At 38.8% G+C, this 23,182-nt stretch overlaps 2 protein-coding genes across 15 annotated transcripts in view; one reads left to right on the top strand and one right to left on the bottom strand.

Moving 5' to 3' along the window:
• Positions 1-7,308, bottom strand: part of Pus10 (pseudouridylate synthase 10) — a 74,286-nt gene extending 66,978 nt beyond the window's left edge. For 3 of the 12 annotated variants that reach the window (XR_003949523.1, XR_003949522.1, XM_030246399.1), the window contains exon 1: positions 151-7,307. Coding sequence is in view for 5 of the 12 variants with exons in the window: in XM_030246399.1 (XP_030102259.1) it covers positions 151-602 (452 nt within the window). In the remaining 7 variants the exon portion in view is untranslated. Of the gene's footprint in view, positions 1-150 lie in introns of all 12 variants that reach the window. The other 9 variants (XR_003949521.1, XR_003949520.1, XM_006514865.4 and 6 more) reach the window with 6 other exon arrangements.
• On the top strand, positions 16-19,056 carry Pex13 (peroxisomal biogenesis factor 13). 3 transcript variants are annotated; one of them, NM_023651.5, is made up of 4 exons: positions 16-152; positions 9,769-10,463; positions 14,844-14,969; positions 16,309-18,616. In NM_023651.5, exons 1-4 carry the CDS (start codon positions 55-57, stop codon positions 16,605-16,607), a joined length of 1,218 nt encoding a protein of 405 aa, NP_076140.2. In that variant the 5' UTR covers positions 16-54; the 3' UTR covers positions 16,608-18,616. The 3 variants fall into 3 exon arrangements, 2 of the variants coding, with proteins under 2 accessions (NP_076140.2, XP_030102219.1); XM_030246359.1 differs by having other exon boundaries at positions 32-545; positions 16,309-19,056; NR_157299.1 differs by lacking the exon at positions 9,769-10,463.
• Positions 19,057-23,182: the final 4,126 nt, after the last annotated feature.

Genomic DNA, 23,182 nt, shown 5'->3' with positions numbered 1-23,182 from the left:
CTTCACCCAGCCGTCGCAGTCGCTTCCCTGAGCCGGAGCGGAGCTGGCGGAGAGATGGCCTCCCAGCCGCCGCCGCCCCCCAAACCCTGGGAGTCTCGCAGAATTCCCGGGGCCGGCCCCGGGCCGGGCTCCGGCCCCGGCCCCACTTACCAGTGAGTGTGAGGTGTTTGGGCCGCGACTTTGGAGGCCAGAGCGGGGACTTGGCAGGAGGCGGTTGAAGCCGTTATTGGGGGGAGGCGTCGCTTCCCGCTGCCGGCCCGGGGCGAGTGCAGAGCGGGTCTGGAGTCTGCTGGCTGTACGACCGCCCGTTCTTCCCCCGGGCGCCCCGCCGGCCCCACGGATGCAGGAGCTAGAAAGAAAAGCGGCGCTTCCCTGCCTTTTCGCTTTTGCGGGACATGGGGGGGCGGGACAGCCTGACCCGCTTCAAAGCGACGAGCTTGGGTCTGCTGCCGAGCGCGACGTTGGCCCAGCCAGGACAAGGATAGAGAGCAAAAGTCATGGAAAAGCTTTACAGCCTCTCCAGAAGTTGGTTGAACGACCCAAAGGTCACGTTTACGCAACATGGAATCCAAGCTCTTACCCTTGGCTTTCTTTTCTAGCATAACTTAACGTTTAGGTTGAGGGTTGAAAGAATTCTAAGACAGGAATTCGAGGTCTGTGGGTAGCCTTTGTGTACAAAATTGTGTGTGTGACTGTCGTCTAAGGCCTATAAAGTTTTTATTTGCTTTGATTTAAATCAGTAACAAATGGGTCTGCAACTTTTAAAAATTTAAAACAGAATTAGAGTTTCAGGAACCTGTGTTTTCTTTGGATAAATAGATACCTTAATCCAGGCGACATGATTTCAGAGCAAGTTTGTACGTTTTCCTGGCGCGTAAAAATCTCTGTACGTTGGAGTACTTTTCTCTTATTGGAAAATCTGGTGCTCTTTTAAAAGTACTAAAACACTTGGGCACAGTAACTAATAGATACAATTAGAGTGATAAGCTGTATTTTTCGTGTTAAAGCAACACTTATTGGTGATACTTTCATTAGAATGTTTCTAAGTGTGTTCTTTGCTATCCCGTTAAACTTCTCTGAACATTACTTAGCCTTCTGGGTTTGTTGTTGTTTTGTTGTATGTGCCTTAAATTTTATGATTGTTTTCTGTACCTGTTTATATTTGTTTTACTAATGGTATGCAATTATGGGTTATTCCATTAATGTTGAACTTATCTTGCATTTTTAAATGAACCTACTTAGCTTCCTTTTTTTAATATACTGTCCTGGATTCTGTATTATTTTAAGATTTATGTTCCTATGTGATATTGGATTCCTTTTTTAAATTATACTTTTGTCTTTATATCAGTTTTTTAATGAGAAAATTTTGCACTGAAAATTTTTTTATTGAAAAGTTAACATTTTATTTCTTTAGGTAGATGATTTTTCTCTTTAAGATTTTATTGGGGCTGGCTGGAAAGATGACTCAGCAGTTAAGAGCACTGACTGCTCTTCCAGAGGTCTGGAGTTCAATTCCCAGCAACAGCATGGTGGCTCACAACCATGAGTTGTGATCCAAGAAGGCATGAGATCCAATGCCTTCTTCTGGTGTGTCTGAAGATAGCTATATATTGAAAATAAAATAAATAAACCAAAAAAAAGAAAAAAAAGATTTTATATAATACCTAGGTCCTCTGTGATATAACTATACACGTATAATCTGTATTTTTCCATCCATTTCAGTACCTACAGTATGCAGTACTCAAAGTATTTAAGAAATCACTTATTCATTTCTCTTTTTTTTTCTGTCTTTTATTCCTTTCTTTCTGTGTGTCTTTCTTTCTTTCTTCCTAGACAGATGTCTTGCCAGAGAGACAGGGTAGCCTTGAGCTCCCAGTGGTCTTTCTACCTAAACTTCCGCAGTGTTGGGACTTACAGGCAATCGCCTTCTGAATTTTTCTTAACTCACCAAAGTTTTTAACATAATTATACCTTTAAATATTGTTTGAACACTCATCTTCAAACCAGTGGTTCTCAATCTTCCTAATGCTACAACCCTTTAATACAGTTTTTCATGTTATGGTGACCTCAATCATAAAATTATTTTTGTTGCTACTTCATAAATATAATTTTGCTACTGTTAGGAATCATAATGTAAATATTTTTGGAGATAAAAGGTTGCCAAGAGGGTTATGACCACAGGCTAAGAACCTCTAAACATTGTATCTGGTACAAGAAGCATTATCTAATGTGCTTTGAACTGTAAAAATGCCTACTGTTGTTAGCAAGGAATCTAGAGATCATCTGTCTTAACATCAAGAGACCTAATTTTGTTCCTGGCTTTTTGCTTTTGGTAGCTTTTTGATAATTTCAGTCATTTCTTATTCTTGCCTAAAAATGTCCCCACCCTGAACCACTGCCAGCTGCTTTCACTATTTTTCTGATTGTTTGACGTAGGTTGGTTGGTTGGTTGTTTTTCAGCATTGAACTACTTTAGGCTTCTATATGCATTTTTATTCTGAGTAGGAGTTGTAGGAATACTTAGGTCTGACTTTGGTATCTTTCATGAATTTCAGAAATTTTTCAGCTTTTTTTTTTTTTGTCTTAAAATATTGCTTGTTTGTTGTCTCTTTATACTCCCCTCTTTTTAATTTTTGTCCTTTTTTTTTCTTTTTCCTTTTCTTTGTTTTTTTTCTTTTCCTTTTCCTTTTTCTTTTTCTTTTGTATCTTTGACACAGTCTAGCTAGATTGCCCAGGTTGACTTCGTACTCAAGATCCTCTTTTCTCAGCCTCCCAGGTTACAGGCATGAATGACAATACTACCTGGCTAAGGTGCAGGGCCGGGAGAGGGGGGCGGTTAGTACGCTCACAGATCTGTGTCTAGAGGCCAAAGGTCAACCTCAGGCGTCCTCCCCTGTCACTGTCTACCTTACACCTTAAATTTTGAGGTAGGGTCTCACTGAACCTGGGACTAGCCTAGACTGGACTGTTTGCAGGCGAGACCCTGGGAACCTCCTGTTTCCTCATCTCTGGAGTATAGAAACATGTCTCCATGAAAGTGCTGAGGATCCAAACTCAGTCCTTACACAACAAGGACTTCGCCTTCTCAGCCAACTCCTTAGCCCTAAGCCTTGATTTGTTTTTTTTAATATAACCTGTATCTAATTAAACCAGCCATTGAGTTCATAGATTGAAAGGTTTTTGTTTTCTTTGGAATTTCCTTTCAGTCTGATTTTATGTCTTCTATGACTTGCTGAGAAATCCTTGTCTTTACATTTAAAATCTGTTTCATTTTCTGGATTTCTCTGTAGCTATGGAGCTCTGTATTGTTAATGTTCTTTTAAAGAAACATATAGTGTTGTCATCATGGAGGCCCAGTTTCGTTGTAGAGAGCTGAACCTTATGTAGGTGATTAAGATGATTCGAAACCTGTGAGCTGTCTTCCTCTGGAGACTGACTTCTCACTGTCAGAGCAACGGCAATATAGGGTACTTTAATCCAGTCAAGGATTGGGCTTATTTGAAGCATATTTTTTTGTTTAGCCCAAAGCTGGTCTATTTCCTCTCAATCTGTTCTCCCTAATAGCATGTAGTCCTTTAAGATCCCAATCTGAACTTGCTCCAGGCATTGTGCTAAATGGCCTAAGCAGCTGTGCCTGCGACCATCTCTTCCTGGATCAGCTGCTGTCCCTAGACAACTCTGGATGTCTTCTTCTTTCATCACCTTGATTTTAAATTTTCTCAGTACCTTGTTCTCTAATGCTTTAAGCAAAATCTTTTTCTTTTGTGACCCAGCAGCAGCAGCAGCAGCAGCAGGTCTTCCAGTTAGTTATTTCTGATTGGAGAGTTCTTGTGTTTATGAAGTCCACCCTTAGCATGCAGTTCTTAGGTCTCCACTCTCCTCAGCATACAACTGTTTTTTTGTTTTTTGTTTTTCCCTAGTATTATACTTACAAGGCATTCCCTAATGCTGCGGCATCATGTCTGAGATTTCTAATACATTACTTCACATTACATGTTTTTATTTCATGTTTGATTTGCCTTTTTGAGACAAGGTCTTACTATGTATATGTAGCCTTGGTAGGCCTGGAACTTGGTATGTAGTCCTGGCTAGCCTCAAACTCACAGGGATGCACCAGTCTTTGCCTTATCCCCAAGTGTTAATATCAAAGGTATGCACCACCATGCCCAGCTCATTTGATTTTCTTAAAACTAGATAATATCACTGATGATTTTAAATATCTAGGAATCTTGGTATTAGGCTATTCATTTTTTCATTTTTTTTAGTACTGATTTTGTTAACCTGACATCCTAATTTTTCTTTAATACTTCATGTTCATGGCTTCTATAAAATTAGGAATTTTAGAATTTTACTTTTCTCTTTCTGCATAGTAGTCTCCTTGCTTCTATCTGTGTGCACCCATAGCACCCAATCCTGCATTTACATCTAACAAGAATCAGGTGTAAAAACAGTGGATTAAACCAAAAACATTACATATTAACTGTGGAAGTTAATTTGTTTTCTAGCTTGAAGTGTGTCAGTGGCCAATCCCTTTCTTAGGTCTGTAACTGTATTTTTAAATATAATATCTTGTGTTTATTCTTTGACATTTTCATTCATATAAACAATGCATCTTGATCATATTATACACCCCCCACTCCCCCACGCACCTCCAGCATGCCACCCCCCGCCCCATCTTTCCACATCTTTTTGTAGTGTACTGAGTACTACCTATTGGAATGTTGACTTACGATATTGTTGGCTTGATCTTGTACAAGTGTTTTGCATGTTACATAGCTGTAGTGAGCTCATGAGTTAGGATGGCCTTGTTCTGTCTAGAAGACAGTGTTCACAGCACTCCTCCCATCCTTTGGCTCTCATATTTTTTTCCACCCCCGCTTTTCTGGTGTGTCCTAAGTTGTAGAGCAAGGGTTGATAGAGATGTCCCATTAGGGCTAAGCAGTCAATAGTCACTCATTCACACTTTGACCAGTTAAGAGTCTCTGCTCTTAACTGCAGAGACAAGCTTAAGCTTCTCTAGCCATGGTTAGGATAGCCCTATGTGTGTAAACACAAATATTTAAAAGGTAGTTTACAACATGCCAATTTAGCAAAACCAATTAGTATCAGATATGCCTCCTTGCCCCAACCCCCACCCCCAGGGCCTTTGATCTGACTAATCATGGGGTTTTTAACCAGATTTATAGTACCAGACATGAATGAATTCCTTCCTGTAGAACAGGCCTTAAATCCAATCCAAAAGTAGTTCGTTACTCTTTGCCATTATTCATCATTGGGTGTATCTTACCTGGCAGGATAGTATTGTAGCATGTAAGGTTCACTACTGGGTGACACAGTGATGTTTTTGTTTTTGTTTTTGTTTTCCCACAGCAGCCTGCATAACACCTCCTTACACAGAAACTAGCTAGCCAGCAGGGAGGAGGTTTTAAAACCAGTTTCAGCTTGATTTCTATATATTCTACAACCAAAGTATGCTGCTCTTTAGCAATAGTATTTTACTGTCTAGTTCTGAAAGGCAACCAAGAATAGTAGCAATAAACTGTGTTGTTTTAGGAAGGTCTATAGCTTGCTTTAGGAAAAAAAAAAGTTCACAGCATATTTTGTAGTAGGCACCAAGGTCCTGACTCTTAGCCTCAATGAGCACTTGAGTTCATTTGAGTAGAACCTTCTTCTTGTTATTTCTAATTTCCTGACTCACCTTGTGATTCTTGACACAGAAGTGAATGAGCCTGTAAAGTCAGCCTTCATCAAAGTATGCTTTTGTTTGTGTCTTGTTCCCTCAGTGTATTTATCTTGTATCAAATCTAAATATATCAGCTTTTCTCCTATGCTTTTACTTTGTAGCAGAACTCCTTTGTCAGAGCCTGAATGTGCTATTGTTAGTTAGACCTTTTCAAATTTTGTTCCTTTTTTAAATGTTGGATTTAGCTTTTTTTTTTAAAGTAAAAGTTCTGTAACTTGTTTATAATGTTAAAGATTTCCCTGACATTAGATATTATGATTTTGCAGTTAGACATGATGTATGTGATATAAACAAGGATCAAGTGTAAGTGAGGGTCCATGCATCCACACTACCTGTGTGGAGATCAGTGTACTACTTTTGGGGGTCAGTTTTCTTCTCCCATTGTGGTTCTAGGGATCAAACTGATGTCGTCACCAGGCGTCCAAGGCAACATGTTTTATGCACTGAGCTCTCTTGCCAACCCTGATTATTGTACTTTAGAATATAATGGGAAGAAAAAGTCAAATGCAGTGTATAAACTAAATATATAATTTTTTTTCAAAAACCACTTTTAAAAGCTATTTTGAGGGAGTTAGACAGATAGATGCTCAATACTTGCTACTTTTGCAGAGGACCCAGGCTTGGTGCCCAGTACCCACATAGCAGGTCATAACCCTCTGTAACTCCAGTTTCAAGGGCTCCAGCACCCTCTTCTGGCCTCCACAGCTACCAAATGCATGTAATACACATACAAACATGGAGGCAAAAATATTTATCCACAGAAAGTAAAAACAAAATGTTTTTTTAAAAAGGACATTTTGACTCTTCCAATTCAGTAACAAAGATAAATACTAAAAAGACCATGATAAGAAGCCCATTTAGTTGTGAGGAAAGTGAGCTGGTGAGGTAGCTTTGTGGGTAAAAATGCCTATCAGCAAGCCTGATGACTACAGCCACATCCTGGACCCTCACGTGTCCTCTGACCTCCATATGCACTCCATAGCATGTGCCTGTTCCCCATATGCATGCACAAAACAAGTAAATGAGGGACGTATAAAGCTGTTTCTTATGATAAGACTGTAAGAGGCCAAAAGGACATAAAGAGTATTTAATAGTATTACACGTCAGAGAAACGCAAATCGAAACTATAGCAAAACTGGATAGCAGCAAATGCTAATCCCAGCACTTAGGAGGTGGAAGCAGGAAGATCAGAAGTTCAAAGTCACTCTTGGTTTTGTAACAAGTCTAAGGCCGGCCGGGGCTACATGAGACCGGTGTTAAAAGAACCACGGTGAGCATTAGCCACCCTGACCATTAAGTCGACTATTGTTTAGATGCCATTAACAAGAAAGAATGTGGGCAAGCTGTAATCTTCAAACTCTGCTGGTGGGAATATTTGTAAAGTGGTATGGTTGCTTTGGAAACTAGTCTGACAGTTTCTGCAAAGATTAAATGTAATATTTAGTGTACAGCCCATCAATTCACAATAGGAGTAGACTTGAGATACAAAAATGTCTATATAATTAAGTCTTCACTAGTGACATTATTCAAAACAACCAAAGCCAGAGCATTGAAACAGACCAATATCACCCTAAATTTTATATATATATATATATATATATATATATATATATATATATGTATGAATATGAGAATGACTATCCTTTGTCTATGAAGAGTAATAAACATTACAAAATCTGAAACTTCTTGAATACTGACATAATGCCAGGTAAAATTTTACATCTGACATCAGGTAATAAGTTGAGGTTAAAATGAAAACATATACCTGTAATTCAAGCACTTGGGAGGTGAAACACAGGGTTCGTGAATTTGAAGCTAGCCTGGACTACATAGTCCTAAAACAGCCTGTGGTAAATAGAGAGACCTTGTCTCTAAATAGATAAATAGAAATAGATATACCCAATTGAGAGGAATGCCATTGAGTTCAAGGCCATCCTGAGCTGCATAACCAGGTCTAGGCTATCCAGAGCTGTGTTGCAAGAATTCATCTCAGAAACAGACAAAAATTGCAAGCATACTAAAACTTTTGTATGAAATTACCATCAGGTTATTTGTGTAAAAGTGTACAAAATACAAGTGTAATTCATGTTTCACTTGAATGCCATCCCCACATGACCTCATTATCTGTACACCGTGTTCCAGAATCTCAAGTCTGAGACACTTCTGCTCTGAGGCATTTGGGGAAGAAGTGCTCACATGAACTGACTCATTCTCCAGTAGGGTGAGCCTTGGAAATATGCTGAAGTGACAACAAGCTACAAATCACACGTGCTATGGCACTCTGCCACAGACCTTCTTTTTAGATCTCACATTTGCAAAATTGCCTACCCACCAAAATTCATTTATAACCTCAAAATCAGTACTTTGTCATTTGTGTGCATGTATAGGACAGAGAAAGACCTGTAATGTCAGCTGAAATGTAACAAAGCAGTGTTGAAGATTATTTCAGTCCTAACGACTGTGCACTCATGTCCATTATATAGTCTGTTTAGTTCTGGGGTTTTCACATTAATACATGGATCTCCCCGTTTAAAATGGCTCCCAAGTTAGTTCTGTCTAATAATCCAAACTACAAGGTGGCCGTGAAGCTTTACTAAAGAAAAGGTGTAAGTATTAGATCTGTTCAGTCATGAGTTATTGCACTGAGATGCTATTAATACATCAGCAATAGATCCTTAATAGCAATGCACATAAAGCAAGTATATGTACTAATTGGTTGATGAAAATATGACTTGAAAGACAGACATGGTGACAGATGCATTTAATCCCTGTTCTAGAGAGACCAACTACACAGTAATAAGGTTATAGGCCAGAGTAGGCTGTCTCAAACAAAGTGATCTAAAGCATACAGGAGCCTAACTACATTACTCCCGGGAATAATGATTAGGTACTGGTAAACTTCATAGATGTTTTAAGATATCTCAACAACAAAATCAACTACATATGAAATATCTGGACTAGATAAGGTCATAGAGACAGAGTAAGTTTGTGTTTACCAATGGTTAGAGGTGGGAGGGAAACAGAAAGTGACTGCTAGTGAATACAGGCTATTTTAAACTACTTAATATAGTCTGACTAGCAGTTTGTTTCATTATGGCGTCCTCATATAAGTCCTTATGCTCTGTTAGGATTTATCCTAATTCTCACTGCCCTCCCTGTGAACTCTGCATGTCTTTCAGGAGTAATGAAAGTATTCCAACTAGGAAAATAAAAACAATTGAGCTTTATATTAAGTGGGTAAACTGATGGTAACTGAATTTTACTTCAAAGCTCTTTAACATTTCTGGGAAATGGATTAGTTTTTTATATTAATTGCATTATTGATTGTATGAAACTTTTTAGCTTTCAGTGACAGGGTAGTAACTGAAATGTTTTTTCTTGGGAAATGCCTTCTGAGATACTTAGGGGATAATGTATCAAGTTTAGAAGTTAAATTCAAATGTTTCAAGAATTTGTGGATCAAAGTGAGAGAAAAAATAAGCTAAGATCATGGTAGCTATTGAATCTACATAAAAATATGTATGTATTCTGCCAATTTTTTTTTCTGTTTAAATTTTTTTTTAAATGCCCAGTGGAAGAAACTAACACATCATTGAGGAAATATCATCTGTCCTTCTGTCATGGGCTTGCTTAGTCGTCTTTACTATGCTGGTTGTAATAGCAAGCAAGGAATACGCCTGGACACTAGATGCATGTAAACATGACACAACAGAAAAGCATTAAAGCCTTGGAGGTGCACATGGAGGTCAGAAGAGGGCCACTGATGCCCTGTAAGTTCGTATTGAAGTTATAGGCAGTTGTGAGCTGCCTGCCATGTGGGTGTTGGAAAGCAAACCCAGGTCCTCTGGAAGAGCATCTAGTGCCATCTCTTCAGCACCTGCCATACCAACTTCTAAAGTCAATTAAAGAGAAATAGAAATTCTTTCTAAAATAAAATACATAGCCATAATTAAAACTTACTTATTGGACAAAAGATTTTGTGCATAAGTAACTTGGGTTTTTGTGTGTGTGTGTGTGTGTTTTAGATCTGCTGATTTGGGCCCTACTTTATTGACAAGACCTGGACAACCAACACTTACAAGAGTGCCCCCGCCTATTCTTCCCAGGCCATCCCAGCAGACAGGGAGCAACAATGTAAACACTTTCAGACCTGCTTACAGTTCATTTTCTTCTGGATATGGAGCCTACGGAAATTCATTTTATGGAAGCTATAGCCCTTATAGTTATGGATACAATGGTTTGGGCTTTAACCGCCTCCGTGTAGATGATCTTCCTCCCAGTAGGTTTGTTCAGCAAGCTGAAGAAAGCAGCAGAGGTGCATTTCAGTCCATTGAAAGTATTGTGCATGCATTTGCCTCTGTCAGCATGATGATGGATGCTACCTTTTCAGCCGTCTATAACAGTTTCAGGGCTGTATTGGATGTAGCAAATCACTTTTCCCGGCTAAAAATACACTTTACAAAGGTTTTTTCAGCCTTTGCATTAGTTAGGACTATAAGATATCTTTATAGACGGTTACAGTGGATGATGGGTTTAAGAAGAGGCTCTGAGAATGAGGACCTGTGGGCAGAAAGTGAAGGAACTGTGGCCTGCCTTAGTGCTGAGGACCAGGCAACTAACTCAGCAAAATCTTGGCCAATATTCCTGTTCTTTGCTGTTATCCTTGGCGGTCCTTATCTCATCTGGAAACTTCTATCTACACACAATGATGAAGTAACAGGTAAGAATAATTAAAAATGATTTTAAAACCACGTAACAATTGAAAACTTCAAGAATGGATATGTTAAATTAGCATTCCTTATATTCGTTTGCATTTACTATTTTAATATAATTATCCTTTTAGTTAAGAGCTTCAAAACTAGAAAAAGAATATTTATGTAACAAAGTAAGGCTTGCTTATTAATTTATTCAATTTAATAGTACACATTAACCTGGTGCTGAACTTGGTGCTATAGAATATATAAAGATACAAGCACAATCCCTATGTTTCTAAAATATTGAAAGAGTCATTACAACAATATTCAGGCAATTTTAATAAGGCAAAGATGGTATAGTAAGGCAGAACCAGAAGCAGATCTGGGGCTAACATTCTAGAATAGTGAAACCACTATTTTTAGCCATGTTAACTAGGAAGAAATGGCATGTGAGTTAGCTTTTGATAGCTTTTATTACTGTAGGGATGTAGCTTACTGGCATACATGAAACCTAGGGTTCAAGCTCCAGTACCACCAAAAAAGGGGGGTGGGGCGGATGGAATCATCACACAAATACAAGCAGCAGGTAGAACAGCTTGGACAGAAATACATGGGCAGAAAACGAGAGCTGGCCAACAGTTATCTTTGTACACAGAGTAGAGGATAGTGAGAATTAGACTGAGAGCTAATGGTAAGAGAAAGATGTTAACTGCTGTTGTGAAACTGAATTTTCATTATTGGTATTTTTTTATTGGTAGTTTTTGTATTAAATATTTGTAACATAAATAGTTTTCTAAAGAGTTCAGACTGGGAATTAGAGGTATAGCTCATTGTTAAAGTGTTTTCTTGCTTCCCATGTATATGTAAGACCCTGTGTCTGATGCCTAGCATACAGGGGTGGTGAAGTTGGGGGGTGAGTGGGGGTGGGAAGGGGGTAGGAAGGGAGAGAGAGTGCAATAAAGGGTTGGACTATGCTGAGTATCTAGTCACCTGTTTGGCACATTTAAAAAAAAAGGCTTAATACTAATTTGAAGAGTTCAGCTGGACTTGATAAAAGAGATTGAAGGTTAAACCAGGGTATGTGAAAAGGACAAACAGTAGATTCGGTTGCTGATTAGATGTGGTTTATAAAAACAAGGAAAGTGCCATCGGCTTTTAAACAAGCTACTATGGATATTTTATTAAGTAACAAGTATTACCTGAATGCCCAATACACGTCAGTTACAGCTCTAGAAGACAGGGATATAAAGCACGCCTTTGTGGCAATCTACTGGGAGGCAATAAACAAAATATGTAGTGAGTCAGAAAATAATGAGTACTGCAGAAAAGAAAAAATGATCAGGATGTTGGGGAGTCCTAGAGGAAAGAAGAGAAAGAGGTACCTGTATAGTGCCACAGATATTCAAGGAAGAATTCCTGAAAGAGGAGTAAAGCCCTCCAAGCTACTGGAGAAACGTTTAAAATTGTAAAACTTCAGAGGTATTTCAGTGGCAATACGCCTAATGTGATGGATAATTAGCAAGGAGGTCACTGTGGTTGTGGCAGTATTAGAGTGCAGGAAGTGGAAGGGAAGAGAACCTTTTGTGCGTCTGTTGAGTTGCTCCACCTACCATTGAGATGTAAAGGGTAAATTAAGTCAGAAAATTTGTGTGTGAGTGGGTGGGGTAAGCAACAAATAGAGAGGAAAATTGTGTAGTTGTGCCTTGGTTTTAATGCACCTGCTGGCTAAATGAAAGCCTTAATGTGCTTACAGTAGTCTTCCTCTGAACTGCATTCTTAGAGGCTTTGTTGTTTAAGAAATTAGATCTCTGGGAGCTATGGTGGCACACACCTTTTAATTCCAGTACTCTATAGTTAGAGTCAGGCAGAACTATGTAGCTAGTTCTGGATCAGCCAGGAATATATATTACAGTCCTGTCTCAAAAAAAAAAAAAAAAAAAAACAAGGAAAAAAGTAAAAGGACATTAGAGCCTATGGTGTTTTTAGGCCAAAGGAAAGTGTAAAACGACATGGTTATGCCCGTGCCACGTCATCTCAGCATTGAGAGGTGGAAATAGGGGGATTGATAGAAGTTCAAGGCCTGCTGGACATATATAGCAAGTTCCACACCAGCTAGTTCTATAAAGTAAGATTCAGTCTCAAAAAAGAACATTAGAAAAAAAAGGAAGAAGTAGGTAGAGACAGATTAGAGATTGGTGTCGGGATTCAGTAACGAAGCCTTTTATAGTAAAGAGGAGAAAAGGTGACACACAGAACTAGGTCAAAAGAAGAGGATTTTTTTTTATCTGCGGTGTGAAAAAAAATGAATAAATAACGGAGTTGGATGGGCAATAGAACATTGAGGATATTGGTTCCTATAACTCAGTTCTCTGCTGCTTAGGTGTGTGCTAACCTACAGTTCTGGCTGCTGATGGCTTGCAGGTTGAGACTACTATTTATGCTTTTCAGTAATCAGAAAAAAAGAGTAGTTTTAAAATCAGAAGAGAGGCTAGAGAAATAGCTCAGTCAGTAAAATTCCTGTTGCAGAAACAAGAGGACTTGCTTGAGTTTGGATCACCAGTACCCATGTAAGAGCAGAGCCTTGCATGTGTGACTCGAGAACTCAGATGGCCAGAAGACAGCTAGATCCCTGGATCTAACCCCAGCCAGCCTATTCAGTCTGTTAGCTCCAACTTCAGTAAGAAACTTTGTGTCAAAAACAAAATAGTTGGTGTGGATAGATGGCTCAGCAGTTAAGTGCACCAACTGTACTTCCAGAGGTCCTGAGTTCAACTCCCAGCAACCACATGGTGACTCACAGTCATCTGTAATTGGATTTGATGCCCTCTTCTGGTGTGAATGAAGAGAGCAATGGAGTACTCATATACATAAAATAAATAAATCTTTAAAAAAAATAGTGATAGTGGAAAATACTCAGCATCAACCTATGACCTACACACACATACACAAACACACATTCACACATGTGTGTGCTCATTTACATGAACACATTTTTTTAAATTGGATTTTTGACATGTGGAGATTATAGGAAATTCAGATGTTTATAAATTTTATTCAAACAAAGCCATACTTAGACATTGCTGTGGCTGATTTTGTATTGAAACAGCAAAGTAGCTTATTGAAGAAAGTGTGTCATTGGGAGTGGGCTTTGAGGTTTCAAAAGCCCAAGCCAGTCCCAGTGCTCTCCCTTCCTGCTAACTTTGGATCTAGATGTAGAATTCTGAGCTGCCATGTCTGCCTGCAGGCTGCCAGGCTCCCCACCATGAGGATAATGGATTGAACTGAAACTGTAAGCCAGCCCCAGTTAAATGCTTTCCTTTATAAGAATTGCTGTGGTCATGGTGTCTCTTCACAGCGCAATAGAACACGGACTGAGACAGTATTTTTTGGTGGTGGTGGTTGTGCTTGGAATTAGACCTAGACCCTTAAGCATGCTAGGCTAGTGCTTTCCTTCTGAGCAAAGTCAGTCTTAGTTAGGATTTCATTGCTGTGAAAACCATGACCAAGACAACTCTTTAATTAGAGCTGGCTTACAGTTTCACAGGTTCAGTCCATTATCATCATAGTGGGAACATGGCAGCATTCAGACAGGCATGGGGCTGGAGGAGCTGAGAGTTCTACATCTCAATCTGAAGGCCACCAGGAGAAGATTCACATCCTCATGCAGCTAGAAAGAAGCTTTCTTGTGCAGTGGGTAGAGACCTCCAAAGCCCACTCCCACAGTAACACACCTCCAGCAAGGCCACATCTCCTAACATCATTCCCTATGGACCCAGCATATTTAGACACCACAGTCACAGTTTCATAAAGAAGTTATACGTAGCACACTAAAACTGAAAAGGAGGAGTTATACTGAAAAGACACAGTACAATGAATTTTGGTAAAGTACTATGCTCCTTCTGCAGTGGCACAATAGCTGTGTTAAATGATTATAGCTTCGAGACTGAACAGAAGTCACAGAAATCAACACTTAGAAAACTAAAAATTGCCTACTGCACCCACAAAATTAAAGGGAATAAAAACTACAACCAAAGTTTCATTTACTAGCCATTGAAGGAAATCTTAATTGATGATAATTACTACAACAGCCAAAGAAATTTATCCACAGTCTCTAAGACTGTTAGCCTATCGGATTTCTGAGTTCGAGACCAGCCTAGTCTACAAAGTGAGTTCCAGGGCTATACAGAGAAACCCTGTTTTGGGGGGGGGGGGTAAGAGAGGGTAAGAAAAGGGAAAAGGTTGTCAGGGATATGATAGTATGATAGTTCCTACAATAGTAAGCTTGCCCATCCACAGTGTTCCTTCTGAAGGAAGTTACTTAGGAAGGGAGACCTGTCCACTTGGCAAGTGGATTTATGCAGCTCATTTTGCAAACTTTATTAACCAACCACTGATTTTGTTTATAGACAACACCAACTGGGCAAGTGGTGAGGATGACCACGTAGTTGCAAGAGCAGAGTACGATTTTGTTGCCGTGTCTGATGAAGAAATTTCTTTCCGTGCTGGTGATATGCTAAATTTAGCCCTCAAAGGTAACAAATCACAAATAAGTTGTAATTATCTTGAGTTTTTAATAATTGTAAAGGTACTATTTGAAACTGAAACAAAGGACCCTGCTCACTGGCTAACATGCAGATGGTTACCTGAGTTTTGCTTTTGTCTTTTTTTTTTTCCAGATGAGATTGAGATGGGGTCTCACTGTGTAGCCCAGGCTGGCTTCAAACTTATGGCAGCCCTCCCTTAGCCTTCCAAATGCTAGGATCACAAGTGTTAACCTCCACTGACCCCATTACCCTCTTGTCCCCTCCCACCCTTGCTGACCCCCTTGCTCTTCCCACTATTATGAGTCCCTGTGTCAAAACACAGTAAAGTCAGAGAAAATACCCCAGAGTGTTAGAACAACACTTCCCTGTATAATCTCTTCTAAATTCAAACCCTTGACTTCCAAGCTCTGTTAATCCCAGTACAATATACAATACTTAAAGTATTTTCTCAGATTCTAATTTAAAATCTGAAAGACATTTCAAGGCAGGACTATTAAGTAAGTATAACATATACTTATAATACTGTATTTTTACTATATGTTATATTTTATTTACGATAAATTTAAGAATGAAACTGAAGCTAGATACATATCTATTGTCCCTACTACTTAGGAGGCAAAAGCAGGAGGATTGCCAACTTGGGTAACTGAGATTCCATCTCTTTACTTTAAAAGAAAAATGGATCTAGACCACTAATTAAGTGTGCTAGTATTTGCTTTTGAGTGTGTGTGCACATACTATTCCTTAACATAATCTCACTGTGAGACTGATTTTTTTAAATTAAATATTCTCTTTATTTACATTTCAAATGTTATCCCCTTTCCTGGTTTCCCCTTCGAAAACCCTCATCCCCTTCTCCCTCCCCCACTCAGCAATCCACCCACTCCTGCTTCCTGGCCTTGGCATTCCCCTACACTGGGGCATCAAGCCTTCACAGGACCAAGGACCTCTCCTTCCATTGATGATCGACAAGGCCATCCTCTGCTGCATATGCGGCTGCAGCTGTGGGTCCCTCCATGTGTACTCTTTGGTTGGTGGTTTAGTCCCTGGGAGCTCTGGGAGTACTGGTTGGTTCATATTGTTGTTCCTCCTATAGGGCTGCAAACCCCTTCAGCTCCTTGGGTCCTTTCTCTAGTTTCTCCATTGGGGACCCTGTGCTCAGTCCAATGGTTGGCTGAGAGCATCCACCTCTGTATTTGTCAGGCACTGGTGGAGCTCCTCGGGAGACAGCTTTATCAGAAGGCTCTGATTTTGCTTAACATACATTATCATTAATATTCTGTTGGATTCCAAAATGTACTTAAAAGCTGTCTTTCTCTTTCTTCAGAACAACAACCCAAAGTGCGTGGTTGGCTTCTGGCTAGTCTTGACGGTCAAACAACAGGACTTATACCTGCAAATTATGTCAAAATTCTTGGTAAAAGAAGAGGCAGAAAAACAATAGAATCGAGTACAATGCTCAAGCAACAACAGTCTTTTACCAACCCAACATTAATTAAAGGAGTCACTACCACCAATCCTTTGGATGAACAGGAAGCTGCCTTTGAATCTGTTTTTGTTGAAACTAATAAGGTTTCCAGTGCACCTGATTCTACAGGGAAAAATGGAGACAAACAAGATCTTTGATGTGTTTCATGTTTGTGGGCAGGTGAACAATATTTTAGAGTATTTTAAAAAATCATTTCTTACAGAGAAATTAATTTGCAGTTGAATGAAAGCATTTGCTCGTGGCTGTGCCGAGTGTTCTGCTGCTAGAAGTTATGTAGTCACACGCTAGCTGCTAGTCAAGTGATCTGTCTACACTTGACTGTCTTGTGGACCACGAGGACATTTGTTTCACCTAGTTTTTAAGATTATGGAGATAGTTGTCAGCTCCATCTTATCTCAGTCCCTAGGCTTATTGGAACAGTAAATTTGATGAACAGTAGAACACACAAGCTGCCTCAGAAGGGATCATTAACGCTTCTTAAAGTTCTGAGTTAGTTGACTTGAAGTCTTCAAAAATTGAGTGATAACATCTACTTATAAGAACAGACAAAAGGCTAATTTTTTTAACCTTATAAATAAACTAAATAATAAAAATTTTCTCATCTGTATTATGTCCAGTGTTGAATTTACTTTAGGTGATGTGTTTTTACCAGCAAATAATTGATAGTATTATCTTTTATTGTATTTATAAAAGTGTGTTCTTAAGAGGTCACTGGAGCACTGTGAAGAAGATGGTTCTGACTGACAGCTTCTTAACCTCCTTACAGTGTCACAGATCTCATCCTGAGCGAGTCACAATATATAGCTAGATCTCATCCTGAGCGAGTCACAATATATGGATTTTTGTTCTTTTCCTCCAACTAAGGCAGGAGTCCTTTAAGATTATACTTAATGATATAATCAATTCTGGCAGTAATGATTTTTAATCCTGAATTTTCTGCTTCTATATAAGATAATTACTTTTGTAAATTCCAAAATCAGGTTATACATTAAATATTTGAAATATGTCTGTCGGGGTTGGGGATTTAGCTCAGTGGTAGAGCGCTTGCTTGCAAGGCCCTGGGTTCGGTCCTCAGCTCTGGAAAGAAAAACACAAAATAACAAAAGGACCAAAAAAACCCAAGGTAACTGAAATATGTCTGTCACATTGGATAGATTTCTTGTGGTTTTCACTACTGAGACTATAATTTGCTTGCTATTTCAAATACGATGACTTTTTGTTTGGTTGTTTTTTTTTGCTTAATAGTGAATTTTATGTGTTTCCCCATAGAATTGGAAGCTTTATACGCTTGCTGTGAATATACTACAGATTAGAACTGTCAGAAATAAATCACAGAATTCATTTATAGACACTACTAACAGCTGTGGGTTTTGATAAAAAGTGATTTGGGTTTTGCTTCTTTCATATAGATAGGTTTATCAAATAAATAATTCTGGAGGAGTTCATATTAAACCATGTCTAACCCAATATCTGCTCAGAACAGAAGCACTAAAGACTTCCTAGGAAGCCCTTTTTTGAAATGACAATATAATAAGTAATGTATCTTTTCATCTTAAGATAGAGAGAAGCATTTACGGTACTCATTTATCTTTTAGGCTGATTTTTCTGACATTCAGTAGTAACTTTTCAGTTGAGAAAGGGGGTTGAATAATCTACCACTGAGGCATGGCCCTGACTCTCAAAGGTTTTAACAAATATTTACTTCTGACTTGAGATGCCTGAACTTTTCTCATGTCTAAATGTTACTCCAGACATCTAGACTAAGCACTAGGAGTAAAGTAGAAATAAAATGTTGAGTCAGCACTATTTAGGTTTGGGGTGTTGTTTTGTTTTAGAAGATGAGCTTTAAAATAGGATTTGTGACTAATATTTCAGTTGTATAGGAAAGAGCTTAGACAAATAAATGATAAAACTTTCTTTTAGGGTCTTTATTGTTTGGCTGTCTATGCTAGATTATATAGTATTAACCTAATAACTACCTGTGTCCATTCTTTTTTATTTGTTTGTTTGTTTGTTTGTTTGTTTGTTTCAAGACAGGGTTTCTCTGTATAGGCCTGGCTGTCCTGGAACTCACTTTGTAGACCAGACTGGCTTCGAACTCAGAAATCTGCCTCCCAAGTGCTGGGATTAAAGGCATGCGCCACCACCGCTCGGCCTGTGTCCATTCTTTATTAAAGTCTTAGAAAAACAGTTGTAGGACTAGAGTGGCAGAAAGTTTTGTGGTTTAGAGTAAATGAATAGATTGGTCACAGCTCCAATATAATTTTAGGGACTTCCTGAAGTAGCATTACATCACAGGAAACTACACTTTCAATTAAATAATTCATAAGCTACAGTAAGAAACTAGATATCAGAAGCTTTAATTGTATTTTGTCAGCTTGGGAAGAAAAAGATTAAAGGACTATAAATGCATTTTCATGTTCTACATCTTACTCAAGTCTTAGCCAATTATTCATTTACCTGAGTGCAGCGGCTCTTTATTTTATGCTGTCTTTACTGGAAAAAGAAATGAAATACAGTTAAATTTGTATTTTTAATAGGTTGTGAAAATACTTTACTGGAGAATTAAAAATATTTGAAACTTAATTTCTTTTTTTAAGATTATAGCTGCAACAGAACCATAACATATACTCCACACAAAGCACAGTACAATGTGAATGCATGCATGTTCCTCTCTCTGCTAATAACAAGAAGAGTGTTTCTTTTAGTGTTCACATGTACTGTTAGTTAAAACGCATTAAGTGGTAAAGGGGTGTTTATAAGAAGAACCAAAGAACTCTTCTAACAAATAGATGTCATGTTCTAAATGTGATAAGTGAGTTATTAATGGTATGTGATTTTCTTTGGTTTGTAACACTATGACTTTACCGTATTTTCACGTGTACATTTCACAGAAGATTCTACGTTATAGCTGGAGGAAAAGTACTTTATCAAAGATGCTACACAAAACAAAGTACAGCCTGAATGCGTGTGTATTTCTCCTGTGCTAAGAACCAGAAGAGTGTTTCTTTTCACTTGTACACTCTGATTAAACACGTTAGGCGATATCACTGTGTTTAAGAAGAAAACAAGACTGTTTCTCACAACAGACGTCATGGTCTAAATGCAGTAAGTAAGATCAAACATCCTGATATTTTCTTTACAACGCTGGCGTTACTTTACTGTATTTCACCAGCACATTTCACAGAAGTCTGTACAATGCATTATAGTTGCAACAGAAATACTTTACCATAGATGCTTCACAAAGTACAACATGACTGCCTGAGTGTTCCTCTCTGTGCTGTTATGAAGAGTGTTTCTTTTATTGTTCAATTGTAGTTTAAACTCAGTAGATGGTAAAGACTTGTTTTTCAAAAGAAAACTGGGGAGTTTCTCAAAGAAACGTGTCCTAAGTATGATAATTAAGTTCTTAATCACATGTGATTTTTCTGTAGTCTGCAACACTGTATGTCATTTGTTTATTTTCTTTTATTTCCATCATCTTCCTTTTTTCTTTTCTTTTTTATTAGATATTTTCTTTTTTTTACATTTTAAATGTTATCCCCTTTCCTAGTTTCCCCTCCAAAAATCCCCTATCCTCTACCCACTCCCCCTGCTCCCCAACCCACCCACTCCCACTTCCTGGCCCAGGCATTCCCTATCCTGGGGCATAGAACCTACACAAGACCAAGGGCCCGTCTCCCATTGATAACCGACTAGGCCATCCTCAGCTACATATGCAGCTAGAGAGCCATGGGTCCCTCAGTATGTTTTCTTTGATTGGTGGTTTAGTCCCAGGGACCTCTGGGGTTACTGGCTAGTTCGCATTGTTGTTCTTCCTAGGGACCTACAAATCCCTTCAGCTCCTTGGGTACTTTCTCTGGCTCCTTCATTGGGGACCTTGTGCTCCATCTAATGGATGACTGTGAGCATCGACTTCTGTATTTGTCAGGCACTGGCAGAGCCTCTCAGCTATGTCAGGCTTCTGTCAGCAAGCTCTTGTTGGCATCGGCAATAGTGTCTGGATTTGGTGGTTGTTGATGGGATGGATCCCCAGGTGGGCAGTTTCTAGATGTCATCTGAACTTTGTCTCTGTAGCTCCTTCCATGGGTATTTTGTTGCCCTTTCTAAGAAGGAACGAAGTATACACACTTTGGTCTTCCTTCTTCTTGAGTTTCATGTGTTTTGCAAATTGTATCTTGGGTATTCTGAGCTTCTGGGATAATATCCACTTCTCAGTGAGTGCATATCATGGGTATTCTTTTGAGATTGGGTTACCTCACGTAGAATGATGTCTTCCAGATCCACCCATTTGTCTAAGAATTTCATGGATTCATTGTTTTTAATAGCTGAGTAGTACTCCATTGTGTAAATGTACCATATTTTCTGTATCCATTCCTCTGTTGAGGGACATCGGGGTTCTTTCCAGCTTCTGGCTATTATAAATAAGGCTGCTATGAACATAGTGGAGCATGTGTCCTTTTTACAAGTTGGAACATCTTCTGGATATATGCCCAGGAGAGGTATTGTGGGATCCTCCGGTAGTACTATGTCCAATTTTCTGAGGAACCGCCAGACTGACTTCCAGAGTGGTTGTACAAGCTTGCAATCCCACTAACAATGGGGGAGTGTTCCTCTTTCTCCACATCCTCTCCAGCATCGGCTGTCACCTGAAACTTTGATGTTAGCCATTCTGACTGGTGTGAGGTGGAATCTCAGGGTGGTTTTGATTTGCATTTCCCTGATAATTAAGAATGTTGAACATTTTTTCAGGTGCTTCTCAGCCATTTGGTATTCCTCAGTTGAGAATTCTTTGTTTAGCTCTGTACCCCATCTTTTAATAGAGTTATTTGACTTTCTGGAGTCCAACTTCTTGGGTTCTTTATATATATTGGATATTAGTCCCCTATCTGATTTAGGATTGGTAAAGATTCTCTCCCAATCTGTTTGTGGCCTTTTTGTCTTATTGACAGTGTCTTGCCTTACAGAAGCTTTGCAGTTTTATGAGGTCCCATTTGTTGATTCTCAATCTTACAGCACAAGCCATTGCTGTATGTTCAGGAATTTTTCCCCTGTGCCCATATCTTCAAGGCTCTTCCCCACTTTCTCCTCTATAAGTTTCAGTGTCTCTGGTTTTATGTGGAGTTCCTTGATCCACTTAGACTTGAGCTTTGTATAAGGAGATAAGGATGAACCAATTCGCATTCTTCTACATGCTAACTGCCAGTTGATCCAGTATCATTTGTTGAAAATGCTGTCTTCTTTCCAATGGATGGTTAGCTCCTTTGTCAAAGATCAAGTGACCATTGGTGTGTGGGATCATTTCTGGGTCTTCAATTCTATTCCATTGATCAACCTACCTGCCCCTGTACCAGTACCATGCAGTTTTTTTTATCACAGTTGCTCTGTAGTACAGCTTGAGGTTAGGAATAGTGATTCCACCAGAGGCTCTTTTATCATTGAGAATAGTTTTTTCTATCCTAGGTTTTTTGTTATTCCAGATGAATTTGCAAATTGCCCTTTCTTATATTTTTGGATGTGAGTCTAGCCTTTAACGGCTGAGCCATCTCTCCAGCCTGCAAATTGCCCTTCCTAGCTCTGTGAAGAATTGAGTTGGAATTTTGATGGGGAATGCATTGAATCTGTAGATTGCTTTCTGCAAGATAGCCATTTTGACTATGTTAATCCTGCCAATCCATGAGCATGGGAGATCTTTCCATCTTCTGAGATACTCGATTTCTCTTCAGAGACTTGAAGTTCTTATCATACAGATCTTTCATTTCCTTAGTTAGAGTCACACCAAGGTATTTTATATTATTTGTGACTATTGTGAAGGGTGTTGTTTCCCTAAATTCTTTCTCAGCCTGTTTATCTTCTGTGTAGAGAACAGCCACTGATTTGTTTGAGTTAATTTTATATTCAGCTACTGCACTGAAGCTGTTTATCAGGTTTAGGAGTTCTCTGGTGAAATTTTTAGGGACACTTATATATACTATCATATCTGCAAATAGTGATATTTTGACTTCTTCCTTTCCAATTTGTATTCCTTTGAATCTCCCTTTGTTGTTGAATTGCTCTGTCTAGGACTTCAAGTACTATATTGAATAGGTAGGGAGAGAGTGGGCAGCCTTGTCTAGTCCCTGATTTTAGTGGGATTGCTCCAAGTTTATCTCCATTTAGTTTGATGTTGGCTACTGGTTTGCTGTATGTTGCTTTTATTATGTTTGGATATGGGCCTTGAATTTCTGATCTTTCTAAGACTTTTATCATGTAGGGGTGTTGGATTTTTCAAATGCTTTCTCAGCATCTAATGAGATGATCAAGTGGTTTTTGTCTTTGAGTTTGTTTATATAGTGATTATGTTTCTGGATTTCCACATATTGAACCATCCCTGCATTCCTGGGATGAAGCCTACTTAATAATGGTGGATGATCATTTTGATGTGTTCTTGGATTTGGTTTGCAATAATTTTATTGAGTATTTTTGCATCAACAATCATAAGGGAATTTGGTCTGAAGTTCTTGTTATTGGGTCATTGTGTGGTTTAAGTATCAGAGTAATTGTGGTTTCATAGAACGAATTGGGTAGAGTGCCTTCTATTTCTATTTTGTGGAATAGTTTGAGAACTATTGGAATTAGGTCCTCTTTGGAGGTATGATAGAACTCTGCACTAAACCTATCAGGTCCTGGGCTTTTTTTGGTTGGGAGACAATTAATGACTCTATTTCTTCAG

Source organism: Mus musculus, chromosome 11 (assembly GCF_000001635.26).
Source record: "Mus musculus strain C57BL/6J chromosome 11, GRCm38.p6 C57BL/6J".
NCBI lineage: Eukaryota > Metazoa > Chordata > Mammalia > Rodentia > Muridae > Mus > Mus musculus.
Note: the sequence above shows the minus strand (reverse complement) of the source record. Positions and strands in the feature narration are given on the sequence as shown.